The sequence below is a fragment of the Sciurus vulgaris genome, assembly GCF_902686455.1.
Source record: "Sciurus vulgaris genome assembly, chromosome: 9".
Lineage (NCBI taxonomy): Eukaryota > Metazoa > Chordata > Mammalia > Rodentia > Sciuridae > Sciurus > Sciurus vulgaris.
The window spans coordinates 47,835,150-47,857,387 of record NC_136469.1 but is presented as its reverse complement, the minus strand read 5'-3'; the positions used below and the strand labels follow the sequence as shown (position 1 = coordinate 47,857,387).

At 34.9% G+C, this 22,238-nt stretch overlaps 1 protein-coding gene across 1 annotated transcript in view; it reads left to right on the top strand.

Moving 5' to 3' along the window:
• Nucleotides 1-8,128: 8,128 nt before the first annotated feature.
• The window catches only part of FAM241A (family with sequence similarity 241 member A), a 37,723-nt gene continuing 23,613 nt past the window's right edge, over nucleotides 8,129-22,238 (top strand). The window contains exon 1 of the mRNA XM_079154665.1: nucleotides 8,129-8,460. Within this exon, the coding sequence (XP_079010791.1) occupies nucleotides 8,305-8,460 (156 nt within the window). The 5' untranslated portion in view covers nucleotides 8,129-8,304. The remainder of the gene's footprint in view (nucleotides 8,461-22,238) is intronic.

Genomic DNA, 22,238 nt, shown 5'->3' with positions numbered 1-22,238 from the left:
ATAATTTTGACCTTTGCACAACTGTGATGAAGTTTATGAGGCTTGCATCTCTTATATATGTTTCAAAAGAGTTTTTTTTCTAGTACATTGCCTTTTGTATCTATAAATATTTATAACAGAATTCAATAGCTAAATTGTCACAATTGTTCTGAAAAAGAAAGCAATAAGGCCCCTTCTAATGGTTCAGAATAATCATTCTGCACCTGCTGAATACAATAGTACCCATTTTATTTAGAAGTGTCAATGATGTGGAAAGTGTAAGTTGGACAAAATTTCAGAAATTGAGAATTAAGTACTAACTAGAATTTAAATATTTAAAAAGACAAGAAATCAGAGTTTTGATTTTGTTTTTCAGTTGTTTAAGAGATATTATATAAATGGGTTTCAGAGCAGAAAGGAGTTGGTTAATCTTCACTGATGACCTAAAATTTGCTTTCAGGGTCTTCATGTCCCTATTTTGTACCTAAACTCTGTCCTCCATGAGTTCTGAAAAAAGCTGAGCCATCATGGGCTTACTGCTCCTTCTGTGTATTAATTAAATTTCAGAAAATATCTATTTGCTTTTATTTATGATAATATTGAAAATTTCCAAAGATACCTTTAATAAGAAATTAAGAAAAGCAAGGGCCTTCAAAATAAGCATAGAAATAGTGTGAATTTTATAGGGTAAGGACTTTCAGCTTAAGCCAAATCAAAATTTAGTTATAGCTAAATAAGTTCCAACATTGATTATGTATCTATCATATACTTAGCATTTGTAAAATGTAAGAATAGTGAATTTCTTCCCTCCAGAAATTCACAGTCTTATTGGAGCAAGGGATATAAAAACAAAGTTATTATAAGATAATCAATGACATGACAAAAGTTTATACTCATTACTACTTTTCTTTTTTTTCCAGTTTACTATTTTATTGACAATGAATTTTCTAAGCCAAAAAATAATCTATTTTATGCTGCCTTGCTTCCACACAGTATTTCTTCTTTTTTTTAACTTATTTTTATTGTAAACAAATGAGATACATCTTGTTTCTCTGTTTGTACATGAAGTAGAGGCATACCATTTGTGTAATCATACATTTACCTAGGGTAATAGTTTTTGATTCATTCTGTTATTTTTTCCTTCCCCTCACCCCTCTCACCCCTCTTTTCCCTCTATACAGTCCCTCTTTCCTCTATTCTTGCCCCCCTCCAACCCCCCATTATGTATCATCATCTGCCTATCAGCGAGATCATTCGTCCTTTGGTTTTTTGAGATTGGCTTATCTCACTTAGCATGATATTCTCCAATTTCATCCATTTGCCTACAAATGCCATAATTTTATTATTCTTTATGGCTGAGTATCATTACTACTTTTCTAACAGGATTGATGAAGTACTTTATATCAATCTACTTTATTTTCTCCCTCCTTTTAGCTTTGACAGATTTATCAGCCAATTGTTTACTCGGGTTTGCTCTTCACGCCTGAAGTTTGCCTTTTTTGCCACTCATACCTAGATCAGAATTGGCAAATGCGTGTGTCTTAGTCCATTTGTGTTGTTATAATAAAATACCTGAGACTTGGTAATTCACAAATAATATAAATTTATCTCTCACAGTTCTGAAGCTAGAAAACCTAAGATCAAGGCCCAACAGGTTCATCTTCTGGTGACGGTTTAGTTTCTGCTCCCAAGATGGTAAAATCAAACACTATGTCCTCACATAGCAGAAAAAATGGAAGGACAAAGGGGGAGGAATGCTGTGTCCTCACATGGCAGAAGAGAAGAAAATGATCTTAGTCCCTTAAACCCTTTTATAAGAGCTCTAATCCCATCCATGAGGGCTCTGCTCTCTTGACCTCCTGTCCTATAAACCTTACCTTCTAATACTATTGCGTTTGTCATTGAGTTTCAACATATGAATTGATGTGGGCAGGGGGATGACATCTCCAGATCATAGTAATACTGCACTGTTCTGTCACTCATATCTCCCAGGTTGTGACAGTCATTTTTCCTAGTAAGTTCTCCCAAGTCTTCTTCTATACCAGAGAGCCACTGCCAGTAATTGGCACATGAGATGAAACCCATCTGCCTCCCTGGATCTAGGCTTACATCCGCTAGAACTGTGCTGGAAGATGCTATTTGGGGTCTGATTTCTTGCCCAGCTAGAAATACACATTTCTTAATTTCTGTTCCAGTGTTTTACATTCTCTTTTAAGCCAACTACTAATTTATTTCCTATGAGTGGAAATTGAAGATCCAAGCTCATTAGCAGAACAGAGATAACTAAGTTTTCCCTTATGCAATGAAAAATCAAGCTGACCTCATGTTATCAGTTTCACTCACATAATATTTGTGCTGATATATTTTGAGTGTAAATTTGAGTACCAATAATATTCTGTATTTTGCAAATATGGAAAGTGAGAATTAGAGAGAGCCGAGACTGGAAATCAGGCAGAATCAAGACTTAAAATTGGTAACCACTACACCATACCATCTCTGCTTCTTCGGATCCTACTAAATATTCACAAGGAAAAGTAGCACTCTTTTCAGAATTTCTTAATTTGTCTTCATGCATGCTATTTTTAAAAATCATTGAGAGTTACAGACATAGGAGACCCACATACTGGAAAACAAATACAGCAAATATTAACGAGGTAATCTAGGTAGTAGTTCTATAGATGTTTATTATACTATTCTTGCTACTTTTCTGAAGGTGTGAAAGTTTTCAAAGTAAAAATTTGAATGCAGAAGTGTTACAGACCTACTTTTCACTGAGGAAAAGGGGGTGATTTCATTAGTCTTAAAAGTATAGATTCTTTAGAATTAAATGCAACAATTTATATCCAAAAAACTTTAAAAGATCCTTTTCTCTTGGCAGTGTAGGGGAGGATGGAGAAAATAACCTTAGATAATTTGATTATGAGTGAAAAGGAAGACACAGCATGAGAAAATTGCCTCTATCCCTTTGCTTTTAAGAATTAACCTCTCTAATCAGAACAACTTGTCTAAGTGGAATAAATGTTAGGACAATAATCAAGACCAAAGGTTAGAACTGGAAGGAAAGTCAAATAGAAATCACAGAATTTTAAAACAGGAAGAGGCTTTTCAAATTGCCTAGTTCAACCTGCTAATTAACTGATGATAAAAGTCAGAAACAGAAACTTTAAATGAACTACCCAAGCTTCTGCAGGCAGACAGTAGTAGAACTATTCATTGCTCTGTATCATTCTTACTTCTTTAGTAAGTGATGAAAAGCCAACCTAACTTATGAGGGGCAAAAAGGAGGGTGCAGTCTTATGATGATAGATTTACTGGCTACCATAACTTTAAAAAAGCATACAGGGATAGCTGTAAGTTTTTGGAGTAGCCATCCAAAAAAGTTCACTCCTCAATCTTGTATTCTGTTGAACTGACTTCATTCTTAGGCTTTATGAGGTGGTCAACCTGCAATAAAATAAATCCAACATTTATCCATAAGTAACAATTGAAATTTTTGTCTACAAGTGTAGACAAAAATACCTTTTAAAAAAATTCCAAGGACTGTTTTGAGAGGAAAAAATATATTAATCTTTCCTCTTATACTTCAGGAATGAATTAGGACCAATGAGCAAAATAGAGATACAGATTTAATTCAGTAGATGGAAAGACTTTCTAACAATTATTGTGATTCAATAGTTGAACAGGGGGTATCATGAAGTAGTGAGTGGCCCACATTTGGACAGCTTCAAGCAGGAGGAGGGTAATCGTGTGTCAGAAATGTTGTAAAAGGGACTGCTACATTGGGTGGGAGTTTGTGCTAAACTGCCTCTTAAGATTCCTTTCCAAGTCTATGATTCTAAATTATTGAGACCAGCATAAATAAAAGATCCAAACCCATTCAAGAACTAAATTATTCAACAAAAGGTAATAGAACTTTCAGCTATGAAGTTGAATCAACCAGACTTTGGGTGGCAGCAATCCCATTTTATAAAGAAAATAGATACAGATCTATTAAAATGATTTATTTTTAAATTACATTACAATTAATTTTGGAAGGAAACACATTGCCCATAATCGTGTTGTTCAAGAAACCATTTCAAACATTTGTATTCCAAATTTGATCTACTTGCTCATACAATTTTACATGTGTAAGATATAATCCCTAAGCTGAGCAAAGCTGTCACGTTACTCTTTTTTCTGCCTAGACCCCGGGAAACAGGATAAAGGAGTGGCTCTGCTACTTTTATTCTGTACTTTTTACTTAACATTATATTAAAAATTTTATCATGTTAATTCAAAATTTTGTTACCATTGAAAGACCGTACACATTTATGTTGGTATTCTACAGTCTACTGAACCATCTCGGTACTGAAGCACATTAGACTACTTCCAGTTTTTCACTATAATCTACCTTGAAAATCTTTATATGAACAATTTTTCCTTCTTTTTCTAATTTTTTAATTGACAAATAATAATTATACATATTTATGGGGCACAATGTCATATTTGAATGTATGTATACATTGTGAAATGATAGTCAAGTTAATTAGCATATATGTCACCACCCATATTTATCTTTTTTTAACAATGAGAGGATTTTAAATCTACTCTTTGGGTAATTTTGAAGTATATACTACATTATTATTTAATTATGGTCACTACACTGCAAAAGATCTGGAAAACTTATTCCCCTGATTAACTGAAATTTTGTACCCTTTGACCAATCTTCTCCCATATCCCAACCCATACCCTTTTGAACTATTTCCTAGGTCTGAGGTTAGTGAGCCAAAGGATATGGATGTCTTTACAGTGCAGAATATGTCCTGTAAAAAGAATGCTATCAATTTGCAGAACTACTAGCAATGGCAGGTTTTAACTTTTTCTCTATTGTGCACATTAGGTTTTATTCAACATTTTAAAAATTGTTATCAGATACTGAGTGGTTGTTTATAATTGTTTACATTTCCATTTTTCTCTACTAGTGAGTCTGAATAGCCTTCTCAATGATTTTTTTTTAAATGAAAACAACTCTTAATCTACTTTCCTACTGTAAGGAGAGAGAACTCAGAAGTGCATCTGAGTTCCCACTTCTGAAGGTTCTGCTAAATAGGAATCCTTCTTCTTGCAACTTTTTAATTCCTGAGAAAACAGAGGTAAATACAAAAATCAAAACTAAATAACATACAATATGAGACCAACATGCTATAGTTGTCTAGGTAATAGCAGTCTTATATTTCCCATGGAAACTTGCTGATAGCTTTATATATGTTATTTACCTCATAGAGCCAGCAAAAACGTCCCACCCCTCCCACAAGATGTGCTCAAAAGTGTAAGATCTGGAATGTTATCTGAATAATGTCTTTTGTTTAAAGTGCTATTATTAGAGTTGTTTAAAGAGATGGTTTTTAGATCTCCAGGAAAAAAAGCAAAAATTCTGTGAACAAAAGAATGCCTGTCCCAAACCAAACACAGTCACTAAAGGTAGACAGTACTAAGAAAAAGAGATTCTGACTTCAGTTCTAAGTGGGGATCAGATGACTCTGGTGAAAATTCTTGGCTTTAGCCAAGTGAAGCTGACTAGAATTAGATTAAAATGGAATCTCCTTGAAAGTAGGAACCTAGATATGAGCCTAGTACCTAGTTCGATGAATATCTGCTGAAACACTGAATGAACACACTTGTCAATGAATCAAGAAGGCTGAATTGACAAAACACTAGCAGTATATTCTAAAGGAGTTTTTTTTTTAATTCATCCCCTAAGCTGAAAGCTAAGCAGTGTATTGATCTTTTCACTTGCTCATTTCTATATATTCTGTGGCTTCTGAGTCCCCATGTACAAATTTCTGTTCATTCTTCACTTGATTGAGAGTGCATAGCCTTTTCACTTACCAAGTTTATTAGCTAGCTTTTTGTTGTTATGACAAATACCTGAGAAAAACAACTTAAAAGAGAAAACCTTTATTTTGGCTCAGTTTCAGAGGTGTCAGTCAATGGTTGGCCAGCTCCATTGCTTTGGCCTGAGATGAGGTAGAACATCACAGAAAGGCATGCCAGAGGAAAGCTGCTCACTTCATGACAGCCTGGAAGGAGAGAGAGAGAGAGAAACAGACTACAGATAAGAAATGCCCTTCCAAAGCATACCTCCAGTGATCTGCTTATTCCAACTAGGACTCACCACCTAAAGTTTCTACCACTTCCCACTTATGTCATCAAGTAATTAATCCATCAATAGATTAATGAAGCTAGAGCCTTCATGATCTAATCACTTTCCAAAAGTTTCATCTCTGAACATTACTGCCTTGGGGATCAAGCCTTCAACACCTGAACATTTGGGTAACACTCTAGTTCCAAACAATAACACCAAACTAAGGGATACAAGCAAAAGGAGAGCTTCAAAATGTGCCTTTTAAAATATATATATATACATTTTTTAAAGATGTTGATAGACCTTTATTCAAAGTGTGCCTTAAGTTCACAGGGTTGGTAATAAAGAGTTAATATTCTCTGCATATATATATATATATATATATAAACATTTTCATACATATATACACATATATATATCTAAAGTTCTATTTTTTTTTTAAAAAAAAAAGGTCACTTTTTATAAGAAAAAATAGTCAAACCAAAATTGCAAAAATGAAAATGTTGCCAGTAGAGAAAAGGTATGAGGCCCATCAGGGATGTTTCTGAGTTCTCATTATGACATTTGTTTCTGATTTTACATATATATATATATATATATATATGTTATATATATGTTAAATATATATATATATAAATATGTTAAATACTATCCTTTAGGGTTCAAAAGGTTTTTAACAAAGGAATTAATTTAAACTCATTTTCTTTCTAAATTGTGATGTCCAAAAGCATGTATTCTAGGCCCTAGGGAGATTTGTATGTGTAAGAAAAACTAAGAGGATTTGAGAGAGACTATATGTGAGAAAGAAATCATACATGTGAGATCATGTGTGTATGAAACAATGTAAGTGAGCTATGTGTGTGTGAGAGAGAGTATGAGGGAGTCTCTGACTACCAAAAACAGAAAATATGTCTTCAAAATAAGACTATGAGTTCCTGCCTATTTTAACTCCTTGTCAGGGCCTGAAAACATTTTAATAGAAAATCCCAAATAACTTTCATTCTCCTCCCTATCTACACAAATTTACTTTCCATTGTCAGCCTGATAGTTTATATATAGTCCCATCATTTCCTCAACGTACAGATAAGAGATACATGCAAAAAAAAAACTGGTATTTTATTTAAATGTCCCTCAATTTCCCTTTAACAAAATGGACAGGGGTAGTAAGAGAAAGAATTATAAATTGGACATATCCCCTTACCACCACTGAGACATATTCTTACTCATTGATAGAAATACACAGAAGTATCATCAAAGGATCCCAAGTCTCCACCAAAGACCACACACCAGGGAACACTCAACAGAGAAAAAAAGACACAGTCCTTCAGAAAGATACTAGAAGAGGAGGCAAAAGGAAAGAAAGACAGAGAAATGTGCATTCCTTGCAAAGGATGGACAGCTGTCCTAAACAGGCAGCCAGCAGCATAACCAGCACATTCAGTGCCAGGGAAGAACAGAGGCTCCCTGCTAGAGTGTAAATGGGTGTATGTGTATGTCTCTGCCACACACAATCCCACTCTCACCCACAAAAGTACTCTCTTGCATACACACACCGTCTCTTTCACACGCATAGTTCCCCTCTCACACTTAAGTATCTCAGTTTCTCACTTTCTCCCTCATACCCACAATTCATTCTCTCTCCCTCTCTCTCTCTCTCTCTCTCACACACACACACACACACAAATTTCTCTCATACGCAATCTGTCATACACATACAGTCTTTATTATATACAATCTTTCATCTGTTATGTACAGATAGTCTCTCATTCGCATACACAAAATCACACGCAGGCTCACATACACACAATTTCTCTCAGACACAATCTCTCTCATACACTCACCGACTCTCATAATATACAATTTCCCTCAATCTGTTACATACTGTTATAGTCACACACACTCAAACCCTCTCATAGACTCATACTATCACACACACTCACGCACACGCGCCGCCTTGGCCCCGCCCCCGCCTTGGCCCCGCCCCGGAGGGCTCCTCCCGGCGGCGGGGCGGGGCGAGCCGGTGACAGGAGGGGCCGGGCTGTTACTGTACTTTGGGCGCCCAGGCCGGCAGGCGCGCTTCGCAGTCTCCTGTCAGCGGCAAGCGCTGCCGATTAGGGCGACCCTGGGGCGGCAGCCACCGCCTCGTGCGACGCGGCGTGGCCCTCCGGCTGCCGTCCCGGGCGGCGGGAGTTGGCGGCGGGATGTGTTCGGCCGGGGAACTGCTGCGGGGCGGCGGCAGCGGGGAGCGCGACGAGGACGGGGACGCGCTGGCGGAGCTGGCGGCGGCTGGGACGGAGCGGGAGCCCGGAGCGAGCCCGCGGCGGCGCGGGCGGCAGCCCCAAGAGGAGAGCGAGCAGGTGAGCGCGGAGAGGGGCGGCGCGGTCGGGCCCCGAGCTGCACCCAGCGGCGGAGGGAAGTGGCCCGGCAGGCGGGCGGCGCCTGGGCTCTCCCCGCGCGGGGCGCTGGGGGCCGCGGCGTCCCGGGAAGCCGGCGGAGGAGCGGTTGGACGGCGCGCGGGGCGGGGCTGCGGGCTCGCGCGTGTGTGGCTGCAAGTGCCGGCCACCGGGCGCGTGTCTGGCGGGGCCGCTCGGCCCTCCCGCTGCCGTCGGGCGGACGGTTTGTCCGGCGCCCTGCGGAAATGCCCTCCCGGCTGTCACTTGCTTGAAAGCCCTGTCTGTGGACAGTCTTCAACTTGGAGTCAGTGCCCCTGAGCCTGGCTTAGGGGACTGCTCCCCTCGTGCCCTCCATCTTGCATTTCTGAACACACACCTAACGTCTGGGTGAGGTGTGGGTGTAGTTCTCACCATAGGCCGTCAGTGTATGAAGGCATGTGTAGGAGCCACTATTACAATAGATGTCTTGACAGGGACTCTCCCAGACCAAGTTCTTTATAAGAACACAGATGACATCTAAACTTCATTTCAAAAATGAAAAAGCAGCAAAATTGCTTTCACTGGGTACCAAAGAGGCCAGACATAAGGGAAAGGAGAATGAGCTTTCAGAGTTGGATCTTATTAGATAGAGTGTGATCAGGGACATCTTAATATCAAATACCTTAGTCGAGAAGTTTAAGAAATTGAATTACATGTCAGAAGAATTTTCATCGGCAAATACAATAATTAGACCTTCAGAATACTTGAGATAAGCTGGTCTTCAGAATCACATTAAGAGGCAGGAATTCAATTGATCATTGACCTTTACTGTAGCCTGTACTGTTGGGTCAGTTAATACCTATCGCTTCTCATCCCTTTCCATTTGTCCTTTTTGTTACATTTCACAAACTCCATCACTAAATGCATTAATAGATAAACTAACTTCTATTATTTCAGTATGTTACTTAGGAAACAGTATGTGGCACATAAAATAAGCCTTAGTGGGTTTCATCATCATGTGGATTTTAATTGTTTATATGTGTGACAATATAGGAGATGGTGACTGAAGCAAATAATTGGTTGCTAGATCTTCCTGATTCCCTTCCTGGTAGTTTTCCCGTTAACTGTACCATGCATGACTCAATAGATAAAGGTCTTGGTTTCCTCTTACCTTAGTTGCTCAACTGGAAAGGTGAAGAAAACAGCTATAAGTACTCTCTTGGGAAAAGAGGTGCATTTGAGAGAGGTTTCAAAGTAAATTTTCAGATGACTTGAAGAAGTATATAAAATAATTCACTTAAGCTTCTATGAACTTTATCACTAACTCTGATGTTACCAAAATTACTTATGGTAAAAAGAAAAAGGAGGAAACAAACAAACCACCACAACGAAAAAAGAATGAAACATTTGTACTAGAAAACAAATATTCCTTTGTATACCAGCTTCCTTCATTGCACGTAATGAAATTTCATTTTCTTGTACTGCTTCAGAATTGTTACTTTTATCATTTTACCTCATTATTTATGTACTCCAGGCCTACGTACAGAATAATTGAAAATATGCATTTCTTACTACATCAGCATCGAAGAACTTCTTACCAATAAACCAAAAACAAGCAAAAAAAAAGTACAACCCAACCCATTGATGTAAGAAGCAAGCTTTTGTGATAAATTATTATCATGAAGCCTTGTTTTCTAGCTTTTTTCACATCCTACAAATGAAATTTAAAAATTTTTACACTACCATGTAATTATGGGAGAGATAATGTTACTCACCTTAAGATATTTTAGGGAGAATTAAATGAAGTTTACAACTATAAAACAGCCCAAGGAGAAATTTTAGTTTTTCTTTAGGGAGATGTTTTCTTGTTCATTTTATTTGTTTATTTTGTTGATTTTTATAGACACAAGGACCCCAAAGTATAAATGTAATACTTTTGAAAAATTGGTTCCTAAGCTAGTGATTTAGAACTTACACTGAACTTTTCCATAAAAACAATGATATAAACAGAAACAGAACCAAAACTAATTAGCTGGAAATGAAGCAGAGGCCATCTTCCTGCTTGTTCTTTCTGCTTAGCACGCTCACTTGGTGTTCCAGAGTCTTATTATCCTTATGGATATTAAGAGGAAATTGAAGGCAGCAGCCTGCAGAGGCTTCTCCTTATCTTGATCAATGCCATGGTGATGTGCTCTTGAATTCAGTAACCCCAGAGACACCTGACTTGTGCTCCTTCAGTCTTTGTCAGCACCTAATTTTCTGTGTTAAATCCCTTTCTGTTTCTGTTTCCTTCACACAGAGTTTTCTTTCCTAATAATTTGATGAAGCAGATTTCTTCCTTGGGCTTATTTCCCAGACTAAAGGCTCCTCTGCATACATCCTTTTTCCTTCACTGATTTTCTTTCCACTCCTTCCTGAAAGGCTCATTCTCTTCTCTCAACTGGGAAGTCTTTTGCATATGCTTTGACTATACAAAACCTACCTTTGGCTCATTGTTATTATAATACCAGTTCAAAAGTTATTGTATTTTGGAACTTATTTCATGTAATTACTGAAATACTGGCATTAATATCAGTGATTTATTAATAACTAATATATTGTCAGCCTCACTCCTTATAAATTATCCTTAGCTGTTACTCCATTTGAGAAAAAACTAAGTAAATTTCCTCTGTTCTCCTGGCCTGAATCCTAGAGATAGGATGATTGACAAAGGAGATCTAGTGAAAATCAAGTATCCTAAGAAAGGAGACTTTGCAAGAAGGGGGCTGTGTCAGGTTTAAAGTAGAGGTCCGACCTCTAAGAGAGAAAAAGGAACAATTTCAGAGGATGTTGAGGGAACAGGACATAGCTATTCTGTGTGTTGATAATCATGTGCATGAGAGATAATCCAAGTATGTTCATGACAGTCAGTGCCAGGGTGACTTTATGTAAGAGGGCCTGTGACCTTCTGCATAGCTGGAATGCTAAACATCTCCAGGGTTTTTATTATGTCTATAGTATTTGTTTAGATGTGGCACACAGTACAGTTCAAAACTTGAAAAACCTAAGCTGTCCATACTGACATAGAGCATGGGGCATCCCATCATCTCTAGATTGACTTTAGAATCATTAACTCTAGTTTTAGGGTCTTTAAGATAAGTAAGATGTACTTTAGAAAATCAAAATCAGAAATATCTAAAGGAGAAAAGTATTTGAAATCCCATTCTGGGTAATATTTTGATATCAAATATTCGGTATTACTATATTCATATATCAGTGTATTTGCACATGTATTTTAACATGTTTTAATATAAGTAGAATGTTTTATCTTTAATGAAGATAAATGTTACATGTTATAAAAATTGTGTAAAAACTATTTTTAGGGCTATCTGATAGTATGTTCTCTTAACAGTGTACACTTCATATAGTTTCCTTTATAAATAATTATTTCTTGTACAAACAACGTGTATGAAAATCTTCACTTATAAATCCTCACACCTCTATCTTAAAACAGATTCCTAGAAGAAAGAACTAGGTCAGTAAGTAAAATGCACTGAAGCCTTTTGAAACACCCTAAAGAACAGCATTTAAGAGTATACGCGCCAATGTGTACTTCCAGCACTGCTACATGAGAGTACCCTTGGAATGTATATGTGCCAGCAGTGAATAATATAATATGAGTTCATCTTTGCTATTTTAGTAAGCACAAATTCTTATTGTTGTAAGATATTACCAGAGAGGTTTGCTAAACCATTCATATGTTTATTATGCATTTGTATTCCTTTTTTTAATCATGTTCTTTGATCATTTTTCTTTTGCCATTATTATAAGGATATTAATATCTTATTTCACATTGATTATAAATATCTACCTTGATTGATATTTACTTTGTATTTTTATGATGATTTTTTAAACTTAGAAATGCTTCAGATTTTTGTTAGTCAAAGGTATTTCCTTATTTTGGTAATTTCCCATATATATACACATACACATTATACATGTATGCACCAATCTATTGAAATATTTTGTTTAGAAATTCTAATACTACAACGAATTAAATAGCCACCTATATTTTCTTTTATATGTGTACATTTGTGGGGTTTCTTGCTCTTTATATTTGATCTCTTTAGAATTATTTTATGTACTGTGTAAGGTTTAATGCAAATTTTTTTCTAATCATTGAATAATCCATTTTCTCCCTTGCTTTACTATTCTTTATAATAATGTGCATATGTATTTATATTTATAGTAATATACATTTATATATAGTAATATATATATATATTCACACACATATATACATGTATACATTTCATGTGTACGTATATACTAAAGCCTTATAAGCTTTTTTATTTTTGTTTGTGTTATAAGAAGGATTCTTTCTGAATTCTTTTATTAATTCTAACACTAATAAATACTAATAACTTTTAGACTTGACTCACATCTTCTAGTTATATAATCATCTTGTCTGTAGGTATGAATGATTTCGCTTCCTTTCAAATGATACTGTCTGTAGGTATGAATGATTTCGCTTCCTTTCAAATGATACTGTCCTATTTCTATTTTTTGCCTTTTGCTATGCTTGGAATTTTCCAAACAACAATGTTGTTTCATAGATATTTAAGTAAATAAATGAAGAAACCTCTATAACAGCATTTAATCAAGTTTTCAATTAGATGACCATTCCAAAATGAGAGGCAGCCTGTGTGTTCTGTTTATGTGTCATTAGAAATATGACTAACTATACCAATTTTATATCCAAAAATCTAGGTTTACACTTACTAACTTTAGATGAGTTAATAACCCTCTTCTTTGAGCTTGATTTTTGTATGCATAAAGAGAATCACAATTATATCAACCTCATAAGATTATTGGGAGGATCTCATGAGTTAATAATTTACAAAAATTTATGGTAGAGCAGTCTCTAAAATTTTTGTTGGCTAGCAACAAATATTAACTGTTGTACCTAATCTTTAAGCAGAACTGTAACTGAAATGAAATAACACTCGCTCCTTTAAGTTTATCGTTATCGTCTCTTGTTAAATACAGATTTTGGTGCTGTTGGTCTAAGTTCTGAAATTTTGCATCTCTAACAAACTCCCAAGTCATCCCAGTGCTGTGCCCACAGACCATTCTTTAGAGGATAGATAAGCAAACCAATACAGTATTTACCACATTTTCCTATCAGCATACTATCAGTACTAGATATATCTAAGGAAATTTAATTTTTTTTAGAAGTATGTATTTGAACTCTTTGTAAGGTATAAGACTCCAACAGGCCAAGTGATTTGATCTAGGTCCTACAATTAATGTGTACCAGAGCAGACCAGAACCTAGGTCTCTAAACTACAAAGCCAGATCTTATGTGCAAAATGTCAATAGGAAACTAGTTTCTGAAATCTGTTGCTGTCCCTTAGATTGTGTGGTTCAAAACTAAATATTTGCTTATTCCTAATTCCTTTCACATCCTTTTAAAGTGATTTTAAATAATACTATAAAAAGTGCTATGAACTGAAGATGAGTTCTACACTAATTTAATTTCCTCTTGTTCCTGAGGACATCTAGTCAGAGTGATACAGGAAATAATTTTGCATAATAGGCATCTTTTGTTCATTTTTATATCATTATTTAGAATGTAATCTCTAAATCAGTAGTTCTCAAATGAGGGTGATTTTGCCTCCAAGGGACAATTGGTAATGTCTGGGAAATTTTTTTATTGTTGAGACTTTAGGGGGTGCTACTGTCATCTAATAGAAAGAAGTTCAGAGATACTGTTAAACATTCTATAATGCACAGAATAGTCCTTTACAACAAAGTATGTCTGACTCGAAGTATCAGTAGGTACCAAAGTTGTGAAACTACTCAAAATATGTGTTAGAATGCCTTGAGTTGTCGCATTTACAGCAGAACAATCCACAATAGCCAAACTATGAAACCAGCCTAGGTGTCCATCAAAGGATAAGGAAAATGTGGTGTATATAAACAATGGAGTTTAGCTGGGTGTGGTGATGCACACCTGTAATCCCAGTGGCTCTGGAGGCTGGGGCAGGAGGATTGTGAATTCAAAGCCCCAAGCAACATGGTCAAAACCTGTCTAAATAATATATTTTTTAAGAAGGACTGGAGATGTGGCTGTTTTAAATACCCTGGGTTCAATCCCTGGTGCAAAAAAAAAGTTTTATTAAGCCATAAAGAAAAATAAAATTATGTCATTTGCAGGAAGATGGATGGAACTTGAGAATATTATGTTAAGCAAAATAAGCCAAACTTAGAAGGTTAGGGGTCAGTATGTGGAAGCTAGAAAGAAAAAAGGAATAGAAAGATTGTGGGGGTGGACTTCTCATGAAAATCTAAGGAAGATCAGTAGAAGGGAAGAAAGGGACTGGGAGAGGGAGGAAGTAAGTGAAAAGGGAAGTACTGAGGAGTGATATTGGCCAAATTATATTATTATATTGTGTGCATGTATGAGTATGTAACAGCAAATCCCACCATTGAATCTAAAAATTAGATAAATTTAAGTATTTCCTAATTCTCTAAGAAAAAAATAAACCTGTCCACCTAAGTTAATATTGTTTCTTATGTAGACCTTTTGGTGATTTTCCCCACTTTGGGGTCACTGATCCTAAAAGTATACCCTCCTACTTCTGTGTAATTTTTTTCTCGATTTCCCATTCAAGAGAAGTGATAAAGCAAAATCAAAGGGAAAACCTAAAAGTACCATGATATTAGTCTTGCCCTAGGAGGTATAAGTAGAAACTATTCTTATTTGAACCTTTTCTAAGCCTTATTTTTTTGTTTTGTTTTGTTTTTTTTCCTTTTCTCTGGAGTCACAATCTTATCTTGTGATTCTGGCCTCCTATCTTCAAATACCTTAAGAGTTCCTACCAGTTATTTTTTGGTTAATTAAGTATATTTGTGTGCGTTTAAAGAAATTGATAAAACATTTGAAAAGTAGTTTCATCTGAGCAAAGAAACTGAGCTTCCAATTAACTTGATACAAAACATACTTTCTATTCTCTGATTTAATTTTTTCCCTATGTCCAATGGCTTTTCTTTTCTTTCTTTCTTTTTCCATTTAACCTCATTGGCATGTGTGCCTATTCTTGGCATAGGAAGAGGAACTGATTGACCTTATTTGTTCCTGTTTTCTAATAACAACAGCTTCAGCCTATCAGAGATATAATCAAAAAGAAAGCATAGTGCACAAGTTTTGAACTTCATGGAAATGAAGGATAAAATTATTAGTAGTACTAACTAAACATAATGTTAATTTCCACTTAGGAAATTAATTCCTTTGATAATTTTGTCTAGTGTATGTTTTGGAGAATTTTTTATTCTCATCCAATTAATTAAAAAATGATATTTGGGGCTGGGGTTGTGACTCAGTGGTAGAGTGCTTGCCTATCACATGTGAGGTACTTGGTTCGATCCTCAGTATCACATAAAAATAAATAAATGAATAAAACAAAGGTATTGTGTCCATCTATAACAAACAAAATGGTTTTTGTTTTCTATCCTCATTGAAATTTTACTTAGATATGTACACAGAATGTAAGTTTGCAAATTCCATTGGTCTGATTTAGAATTTCTTATTCTATGGTTTTCAAAGATAACAGCATGTAGCAGAAACTAAATTTTCACTACTACAAATTGAGAATTGAAAAGGAATGTCATTTTTCAGCAAAGGCATTTGATTTTGACTACTTTCAATAGACAAGCCCCCTCCCTCATCTTGAGGGTAGCATCTAGCATACTATCTGCACATACAAGGTAGTCAGTAATGTCATCAGATATTATTTTACAAAAAAGAAGTCAATTTTAGGAAAAGTACAAAGTGTATAAATTTTTAACCTGCAACTTGAATTAATAAAGAGGCTTAAATTAGTTATATTCTTCACTTCATGGCTTAGCTATCATTAGTTCGTGCAAAAACTTTCTCTAATTTATTTCTTTGTCACATAACCATTCCCTTCCACTATAATAGGCAGCTGTGTTAATATATTTGATAGATGTCACCCAAATTAGGCACATCTTTGTGAATACCTGGTTGTTCATTTCTGTATGTTTTACAATCTATGATGATTTAAAAATATTGAAAACTATTAATTAAAATGAAAAATGAATAAAGTTTTGTATTTTTCAGTTTATACTAATTTCAAAAACTAAGATCTAGATGTTATTCTCATTGATTTTTATGAATCCCCTCAAAAAATATTTTTTTCCTTTATTGGTCTATGTAGTTTAGTGTGAAATAAGTTTAAGAGAATGCTCTAATTAAATGAAAAATAACAGGTTGTATATATGATAAACTAGTTATATTTGGTGCTATGAATAGATAAAGTTTTATATAGTTAGTAAATTTATATATATATATAATCATATTTTACATTTTGTAAAAAGTGAAAACTACCAAAAGGTAGTGTCCAATGAGCAAGAAAAGGTGTCCATCCTCACTAGAAATAAAAGGAATGTAATTAAAACAATTACAAATGAGTTTTCACCTATAAAGCTGACAAGATTAAAACGATAAGTTGTGTAGGTTTAGAGAAATAAGGTATATGATAAGAATATGTTAAAAGTTAAAAATATAAAAGGGTTCATTCTTTCTGGAGGGAAATTTGGTGTCAAATCTTGTGATGAGGAACTATTATTGCCCAGACTTTAAAATGTACAAACTACAGCACAAGGAGGTTAAGTAACATAGTGAAAACACATCCATAATCTGAAACTCTGAAATCCTCCAAAATCTAAAACTTTTTGAGATCTGACATGCTGAACATGAAAAATTCTACAACTGACCCAAAGTGATAGGTTGTAGTTGAAACACAAGTACACTAAAAATACTATATAAACACTACTAATGTTTATAAGATATATATGAATAATAAGTGACTTTTGTATTTATAGTTGGCCCCCATCCCTATGATATCTCTTTATATATATATGTATATATATGCAAATACTCCAAAATCTGAAATCCAAAAAGGTTCTGGTCCCAAGCATGTTGGATAAGGGATACCATTAAATTAGTGGAGTGCAACAGGAGAGAGGATAGGGTAGGATAGAACAGAACAGAACAGAAATGGTTACAGTGCACTACAAGTAGTTTTTTGTGTTTTTTTTTGGGGGGGGGGGGGCACTGGGCATTAAATCTAGGAGTGCTTAACTACTAAGCCACATCCCCAGCCCTTTTAATTTTTTATTTTGGACAGGACCTTGCTCAGTTGCTGAGGCTGGCTTTGAACTTGAGATCTTCCTGCCTCAGCCTCCTGAACCACTGGGATTGCAGGCACACTTGTCTAAAATAAATTTCTTATCATGGATCACAGTCATGCACTAGCCCTACCAGCTTGATCTCTCTCAGAACCTCTGCCTGTAATTCTTCCCTAGATCTTTCCTTAGCAGATCTTCACATTATCAGCCTAACAGTTTCTCAGATATCCCAGGTCTGACTATTCTATGAAAAGAACCTTAAATTCCTCCATTCCGCAGCCCTGTTTTATTTCCTCACTATTTGAAATTATCGTGTTTGTTCTTAGCTTGTTTATTCTCTGCCTCTTCCCACCTCCCCTCTACAGGCACACTCATAAGACAATCTCCATGAGAACAGAGATTACATTATATGGCAAATACTTCAGAAAATTATTTTGGCATCTCTAAGATAGTATGCAGTCTGTCAAAACTTCTATCCAAAAAAACACTGCTGTTAAAAACTGAATTAAGGTTCTTGCCAAAACAGTGTCTCTTCCTAGACAAAATTACTGTGACAAATTTGTTTTAAAGAGGGAGAAACTTGGACTGCAGGTGTAATAGAAACATAATATCTTATCAGAATCAACAGAAATGAGACTAGTGGTGGTGTGCACTGAGCTTAAATGATCCTTGTAAAATATTTGTTAAAAAAGTATATATGTATGCATATATGTTTATTATAGTCCTTGATATGCTGTGTTTAAAAACCACCACAATAAAAAGGTAAAAACTAGTGTAAGAGCTGGAAATATTAATTAGTATATAATTGGCCTAGGTTTGAGATTTTATTTTTCTTGAGTATAGAATAATAAGAAACTCAGTGTATGAGACCCACAGTTAGTAGAAAGATAGGAAATAAAATCTATAGCTAACAAAAGTTAAAATTCAGATCAGCCATATTTGTGGCAATGTTGAAACATAATTTTCAAAAAGAGATAAAATTATGGTTCTCTTTAAATATAAAATGAATACATATAAAAGATTTTATTTAACTCATCATTAAATGAAGCCAGCAAATATTAGTCATTTTAAAGATAAAATCAAAGAACCAAAAACATTTATGAAGAAAAGATAGGTTGAGCCGGGCCGGGCACAGTGGGTGCACCTGTAATCCCAGCAGCTGAGGCAGGAGGATGGCAGGTTCAAAACCAGCCTCAGCAACTTAGTAAGACACTAAGTAACTTACTTAGTTACCATGTTTCAAAATAAAGACCATGTTTCAAAATAAAAAGGGACTGGGGAATGTCACTCAGTGATTAAGCACCCCTGGGTTCAATCCCCAGTACCAAAAACAAAACAAAGATATATTGAAATGTGTTTTCAAATGGACATGAAACTGGATTTTTCTACAGGCAGAAGGAGGGAAGTCAACTGAACTTCCACTGTAACAATTTATTTGCATGTCTATAGATAAGAATAATTTTGCATTGCTATCAATTATCTGTAATTTGTAGATTTTTAAAATAGCACAGATACAGTTTGACGTAGAGACACCCAGTATTTTTTTTTTCTTTTTTGCTTATTCCAAATCAAGTAATGGAGAAAGATGATTTACAAAATTTGCTTTACATTGTAAATTAATTTGTGAATAACAAGGATATTTGATCTCTCCCTTTATGTTGTGTTTGGGCTGCTGTAAAATTCAATTCTATTCTGACCTTTTCCCATGTTACTATTGAATATGCACATTCTATGTAATTGTGAAATGCATTATTTATATGTACAAGAAAAGCAAAGATTGATTTCATTTTTACATTCGTTCCATTGAGTTTATATCACTAAATAGTCCTACAAAACAAATTTTGATTAGCATAACATTACTGCCCTCCAAATTCCATATTTATCTCTAAAGTTTTTTGTTTGTTTGTTTGTTCGTTTGGGAAGGGGGGCATTTTTGTTTGTTTGGGTTTTGGTTTTAGGGTTTTTTTGTTACTAGAGATTGAACCCAGAGGCACTAAGCCACCCTAGCCCTTTTTTATTTTTTATTTTGAACCAGGGTCTCACTAATAAATTGCATAGGCCCTCACTTAGTTGCTGAGGCTTGCCTTGCTTTGCTATCCTTCTGTTTTAACCTCCTGAACCACTGGGATTACAGGCATGAACCACTGCACCCAGCTTCCAGTTCCCTATATTTTATTACTATTTTATTCATTTGTTCCTACTGTAAACAAATTAAAATCCTTCATGGAAAGATCAAAGGAAAAAGTAAATTATGGACTTATTGCAGTAGCAAATTTCATCTTTCAAAAAGTTTGTTTCTTAAGAAGGATTATATAACCATACCTTACAGAGAATTTTGTTTAAATACTTTTCTTTGTTTTTAATACCTGGTTTAGCTTTTTTGTACTGAGGGATTTAGAGGTTTGAGTTTTTGGTGTAAGGGAGTAAGAATGAGAAAGAGAATGTAAGTTATTTAGAGTGACGGACATTTCCAAAAAAGACATTTTCCAATAAACTGTAAGGCAGTCTTACAGTTTATTGGAATGAGATCCGGATTTGTTGTCAAATGCTACTGCTTTCAAATCCTGGCTGGTTAGCTGACTGGTTCTGAGGAAGTCTTCTATAGGCTATTAGACCTCTAGAATCTAATATCACCCAACTTATTGCATCTTTGGGAGGAGCAATTTTTTGGAATACATGGGATTAATGAGTTTATTTATCAAATAGCTAATAAGCAAAGAAAGGTGGGACGAGTTAAACTACAAGGATCAAATTAAAACTATAACAATTTTATCCAAAGAGATTAAAAATATTTCAACAGTAATTTTCTCTTGGCCAGGGTATGATTTAAAATTTGAGCATCATCAGCATATAAACTATGTAAGTATTAATAAAATCATTAGTACAGAAATTGGGCTGGGGATATAGCTCAGTTGGTAGAGTGCTTGCCTCACACGCATGAGGCCCTGGTTCAATCCCCAGCACCACAAAAATGATGTTGGAAAATGTTTAAAAAAAAAAAAAAAAAAAGAAATGAAATTTGTATCAAAAGAAAGTATAAACAGATAAGATCAGCTGAAAATTAACCCCTCAGTTCTTACACATAGTCTGAAAAGGGAATTAACCAGAAAAAGTAGAACAAAGAGGATGAGAGAGGTGAAGACATCAAGAATCACTAAAAAAGTCAGTTGCACTTCAGGTGGTATCATTCACTGAAGCAGGGAATCCTGGATAAAACATAAATTTAGGGCAAATGATTTGAATTCAGTACTGGGCATATTGAATTTAAGATTTCTATAAAACATTCACATGTCATAAGTATGGTTCCATTTGATTAGAAAGAAATAGTGCAGCAGTGTTTAAATACGGGGATTGTGCACATATCTTTCATATTAAGCAGCTTAGTGGCAAGGAGTATAGATTTTTTTTCTTTTGTGTACCCTAAAAGTCTTACCTTGCTTGTAGTAGGTAATCAATTATTATTTTTTGAATTGAACTAAATTAAAGGATTTATTTTTGCAAGCCTGCATGTTCTGTGAATCAAGAATTATGAATTATCAAATTTAGAGTTTAGTAATTAAAGACAAATGGTGCTTGGAGAGGAACGTGACACACACCAAGAACCATAGTGTGGTTTCCTGAAACTAAGGAGTCATCAATCAGTCAGATCTCTGCAGACTTGCCACAATTAGGGCACAACATGCTTGCATAAAATGAAGGTGCAAAACTTGCTTAGAGCAGAGGATCATAACTTTGAAATGTAAGTAACTGTTTTAGACTTTACCATAGTAAGCAGAACACTTAATCATTTTCACTACATCACCATTCACCTGAAATTAAAACTAATGGACTCTGTTATAAAATTATGTGGCTTTCTGTAAGATACACTATTTTTCAAAGAATTTCTTCTGTGAGATATGTCATAAACCCTCTTATTTTTTTGTATCTACATGACCAGATTCCTGCAGATTATTTGGTTCTATAAATAATGAAAAACTGTTAAACTCTTTTCCTCACTTAGTCCAAATGATTGATAATTTAATAGACATTTCATTTAATAAGAATTGCACAGCAGTGGTTATTTTAGAACCGGCAAGAAAAAAATTAGCCAAGTCACTAAATTTAACAAAAAGACCAGTATACAATACAAGAAGCTTTGTACAGGACACAATAAACAACTCCCAAACATCTAAATGAATGTTTCAAAACATTTGAAAAATTGTTAGATTCATGAGTACTGTTAACTTTTCTTTGAGACAAAATCACACTTATAGATCTTAGTAAGATATTGGTGAGGAAAAAAAATTTAAAAAGAAAGTGATGAGAAATTAATTTTAAAGGAAGCAATTTTACAAGCATATTTTGTATATTTGCATACTTCAATTAGACATACCAACATGTTTAATTCTTCAAATATAGAAAAGATATATAACAGCATAAACAAATAGTTCTTTTAAAGTTTCATAAAGCTATATACTTCCTTGCTTTCAGTACAAACTTAAAACTCCTATCCTAGAATTTAATTTAAAAGAAGGGTGTTCACAAAATCTAAACATTGATGATATTTTTCAATTAATTAGGGTATAACATCT